The sequence below is a fragment of the Gossypium arboreum genome, chromosome 5 (assembly GCF_025698485.1).
Source record: "Gossypium arboreum isolate Shixiya-1 chromosome 5, ASM2569848v2, whole genome shotgun sequence".
NCBI classification, from domain to species: Eukaryota; Viridiplantae; Streptophyta; class Magnoliopsida; order Malvales; family Malvaceae; genus Gossypium; species Gossypium arboreum.
The window spans coordinates 25,943,143-25,948,195 of NC_069074.1; the positions used below are offsets into that span (position 1 = coordinate 25,943,143).

The 5,053-nt window shown below is 30.6% G+C and overlaps 1 protein-coding gene across 1 annotated transcript; it reads left to right on the forward strand.

Moving 5' to 3' along the window:
• Positions 1 to 2,418: 2,418 nt before the first annotated feature.
• Positions 2,419 to 4,567, forward strand: LOC108451870 (1-aminocyclopropane-1-carboxylate synthase 3-like). Its single transcript, XM_017749563.2, has 4 exons — positions 2,419 to 2,562; positions 2,857 to 2,991; positions 3,094 to 3,254; positions 3,405 to 4,567. The coding sequence occupies exons 1-4, from the start codon at positions 2,422 to 2,424 to the stop codon at positions 4,360 to 4,362; spliced, it is 1,395 nt and encodes a 464-aa protein (XP_017605052.1). The 5' UTR covers positions 2,419 to 2,421; the 3' UTR covers positions 4,363 to 4,567.
• The last annotated feature ends 486 nt before the right edge of the window (positions 4,568 to 5,053 follow it).

Sequence of the window (5,053 nt, forward strand, 5' to 3'; positions counted from 1 at the left end):
TTAATCTGATTAGACTCAGATAAATGGCATAATGGATAGTCATGAGTAATTAAGGTATTCATATATATTTATTTAAACATAATTAATAATGATTATAATATTTAATTAAATTTTAAACCTTAAATTTGAGAGTTATTAATATTTATTTATAAGGTAAACTATTAAAATAGTCATTTTGTTTACCTTAAGTTACATTCATTCGTTTATGTTTAAAATGTTATATTTTACTCACTTACGTTAATGTGTTGTAACATTTTAATCATTGAGCCATTAATTGTCGTTAACGGTGTAACGGTAAGCTAACGTGGCACATTAAATCATCATTTCAAACAAAAAAATTAGGTTAAATTATACAATTGGTCCCCACATTTTTTCGTTTTTAGTAATTTAATTTTCTTTCTTTTATATTTTTTAACTTTCCCTTTTTTTTTTCCTTTTTTTTATTCTCTTTTGCTTCTACCTTTGTTTTTCTCTCTTCTCCATCTCTTTTAGCGAAGTTATTTATTTATTTATATTTCTCATTTGTTAAATTTTTTTTATGTTTATGAAAAAAGAAAAGACGAAAGCTGGAACCAAAATAAAACTTGCTTCACATATTCTCATCCCATAATTACAAATCCTCATCGTCCATCATCGCTTTAACAAATCAATTTAGATCTCTCAATGACCTAGTCCACAAGCTCGCCTCACTCGAAGACCTTGCCAATCGCGACTTATGGCAATCCACCCTCAACAAAGTTTCTCGAGCTTGTTCCCTTAACCTCCTAACCAACCCCCACGATCACTTTATCTATCTTACCTACAACATTTTCGTCCTCTTGAAACTATATTGTTTCAAAGATTCTTTAAACGAGCTTTACACCCTCAATGACTATAATAACCACCATACGAAACTTACCCTCAACTTTACCCGAACCAGTTTGGTTCCATGCTCCCTCTCTCTCTTTGGTTCATCCGTGCTCTGCTACCAATAAAGCTTACTTGGGAACATCCAAGAAGGGTTAGATCAAGTTTATTGTTTGTTTAATTTTATTCTTCAGAAAATAAAAGAAAGGAAATGAATAATCTAAAAGAATTTGTAAAATGTTGGAAATGGGAAAATTTTTTTTGAATATAAAGAATTCAATTTATGTTTAGATTTGATTAAAGATATAGTTTTTATATTGATTAGTTAAATCCAATTTTAGCTTCAAAATTAGGTTATATTCAAATTGAGGTTTGATTAAGAATGATTGATATTCGATTTTAAGTTAAATTCAATTTAAGAATATTGTGAAAGAAACAGAACTTAGTTTATTTGGTAGACAAAGATTATGTTGCTGCAGTGAAGAATATGAGAAAATAGAAAAATAAAAGGAAGAAGAAAAAGAAAATAAAGGAATAAAATTGTTAAAAAAATAAAAGAATTAAGGACTAGTTTTAATGAATGGAAAACATGAAAAACTACTTTAAAAGAAATTAAGAAGGGAGAAAAACATAAGGAGTAGGAGAAAGAATGAAAAAGAAAAAAGGAAAAGTTCAAAGAATATAAAAGAAAAAATTAAATTGCTCAAATTGAAAAAAAATTATAGGGACCAAATGTATAATTTAACCTAAAATTTTCGTTTGAATTGATGATTTAACGTGCCAAGTTAGCTTACTTTTACATCATTAACGACAATTAACACTTAGTGACTAAAATATGACAACACAATAATGTAAGTAACTAAAACATAACATTTCAAACATAAGTGACTATTTTAGTAGTTTACTCTTATCAATAATAGTTATAATTAAATATTTGATTATATTGAAATAAAGTTATTTATATTTATATTTAAAGTACTTCACAGTTTTTATTTTATTTAATGATGATGTATCATATTATTATCTAATAGTATATATTAATGATATATAAGAAATTATTATATATATAAATAAATAGATTAACCTTTTATCCCTCTTTTATAAATTAAATGAAATTCTAAAGACTCAAACTATAATACTTACTAAGGTATTAAGGAATACAGAATTAATTTAGCGAATCCCTAGGAGTTACTTGCATTGAAGAAAGAAAAAAACAATATATTTTTTGGGTAATAAAAAAATAGGGAGTAAAGAAATTTAGATACGAAAATGTCCAAGAAGACATGCAAAATGATTAGGAAAAGGAAAAATATACACAACCTCGAAGCATCAGCACTGAGTATGAAGAAGTCAAAAGAATCAGCTAAAACCACCGTCACATTCACAATAAAATTTAAAATTCATATTGTGGACTTTGTGATTATGTCTCTCCCTCCCCCTATAAATTTCCCCCATTATCTCCCCTTCCTTTTCCAAAAGCTTTTTAAACTAAGCACCAAGCGCTTTCCTCCCCAACCTTTTCTCACCAAAGTTTTATCCACAAAAAACCTATATATATATATATATATATCAAGAATGTTGTCTAGTAAAGCTAGCAGCAACTGTCATGGACAGGATTCTTTATACTTTCTGGGGTGGCAAGTTTATGAGAAAAACCCATTTCATGAAGTTGAAAATCCAACAGGAATCATTCAGATGGGGCTTGCTGAGAATCAGGTTAATTAGCTATCCTTTTTTTCTTTTTCTTTTTTTTTCAGATTAGTTGAAACATCCTTTTTGCAAGACAAGGACAACTTTTTTATTTTTTCATTTTCATGTATAAAAATCATTGTCAAGTTGAACTTTTGATGTATATGTACTTTAGAAAGACATTTTTTTTTTATACTTTTTAACTTCATTGTTAATTGAATTAATGCAGTACGTACACCTTCATTGCTTTATGGAAATTATTATTGCAGCAAATGGGTAATCCATAAACTAAATGGTGGTGTGTGTATATTTTGTCATCAGCTTTCTTTTGACCTCGTCGAATCATGGCTAAGAAAAAACCCCGACGTCATGGGACTCAAGAATAAGGATGGAGAATCTGTATTCAGGGACCTTGCTCTCTTCCAAGACTATCATGGAATGCCTGCTTTCAAAAATGTATACATTCCTATCATTTTAACCAAAAAAACCCCTACATTTGAGTTACAAACTGATCTAATACATACATATATGTATAATATGGTGGCTTCATTTGCATAGGAACTGGTTGAATACATGGCAAAAATTGGAGGAAATAAGGTTAAATTTGATCCCAACAACCTTGTTCTTGCTGCTGGTGCAACTTCAGCTAATGAGACTTTAATTTTTTGCCTGGCTGATCCAGGTGATGCTATCCTTCTTCCCACACCATCCTACGCTGGGTAAGTTCCAAATTTCCTAATCCTAGTCCATATCTATATTACTTCGGACTTGGGATATATGGATATCTATCCAACTCGGATATATATTTAGAGGATCGATATATGGATATTGACAGGGATCTAAAATTTTCGCTATATACACGGTTCTAGGTTTGACAGGGATTTAAAATGGAGAACCGGAGTAGAAATTGTTCCTATACATTGCTCGAGTTCAAATGGATTCAGAATCTCCATGTTTGCACTTGAAGAAGCTTATGAAAGAGCTCAAAAACTCGACTTCAAAGTTAAAGGGGTTTTGATTACGAATCCTTCAAATCCACTGGGCACAACCATGACTACAGATGAACTTCAAAGCCTCATTACTTTCGCCATCGACAAAGACATTCATCTCATAAGCGACGAAGTTTTTTCAGGCACAGTTTTCGACTCTCCATCTTTCATAAGCATTATGGAAGCTGCAATGGACAGTAACCTTAAAAGAAACACAGATGTTTTGAGCCGCATTCACATCGTTTACAGTCTTTCTAAGGATCTAGGTTTACCGGGATTTCGTGTGGGCATGATCTATTCAAACAATCAAACCGTTGTGAGTGCAGCGACGAAGATGTCGAGTTTCGGACTGGTCTCGTCGCAAACTCAGTACCTACTGTCGTACATGCTGGCTAACAAAAAATTCACCAGCAACTACATGAAGAGGAATCAAAAGAGGCTGAAGAAAAGGAAAGAGATGCTGGTGTCGGGGCTTAAAAAATCAGGCATTAATTGCTTGAAAAGCAATGCAGGGTTGTTCTGCTGGGTTGACATGAGACATCTCTTGTGTTCCAACACATTCGAAGCCGAAACTGATCTGTGGAAGAAGATATTATGCGAAGTTGGGTTGAATATCTCCCCTGGTTCATCTTTCCATTGCAGTCAACCAGGGTGGTTCAGAGTTTGCTTCGCCAATATGAACCAATCCACACTTCAAGTGGCCTTGCGACGCATCAAGGATTTCGTGGAACGTTCGAGCTTTAATTACCAGCAAATTATGGCAAGTTTAAGTAGGAAATTGATCAGCAACTGGGTTCGTAAACTATCATCAGCTGACCGTGAAGAACAAGAGCGTTAGGTTTATCTTAATTAATCTTTTAGTTTTAATATATGGGAAGTATGCAATTCATGGTGTCTTGGTTTTATATAAAATAGTTTTAAGTTTTCCAGCCATCTATAAAATAGTGACTTTGAAACTTTTATTTCCATAAATAAACCAATTAGTGACCCTAATTTCATTGCTGTCTATCTCATATTCTATAATCTATAAAAGTAAAATACTTCAAGAATTGTAGATATGTCGCCTTCAAAAATTGACAGCTGCCTTTTTTATTATTATTATTTTTTTCTTTAGATTTTTGGTCGGGTGCTGGGGAGAAAGTGAATGTGAAAGTGAGAAAAAACTGAAAGAAAAAAAAGGTGAAAAATATTTGTTTTTATTTTTGTGATACTTTTATATGTTTAAATTGTTATTATATATATAAAAAAACTATTATATATGAATTTTGCAACTTAATAGTTTATTTTAGGTGTAGTTTAATTTATTAGTTTTTGCGTATTTATTTTAGCTAATAGATGTCATAAGTCTCTATATTTTTCGAAAATTTAGAATTTAGTCATTGTATTTTCATTTTAAAAATTTAATCTTTCTATTTTTAAATTTTAAAATTTAAATACAACTGTTAACATTGTTAATATTTATTATAAATCAATTCAATTTTATTTTTTTAAAAGGGTATTTTTATTCATGTTCTTAGATCATAAAGTTT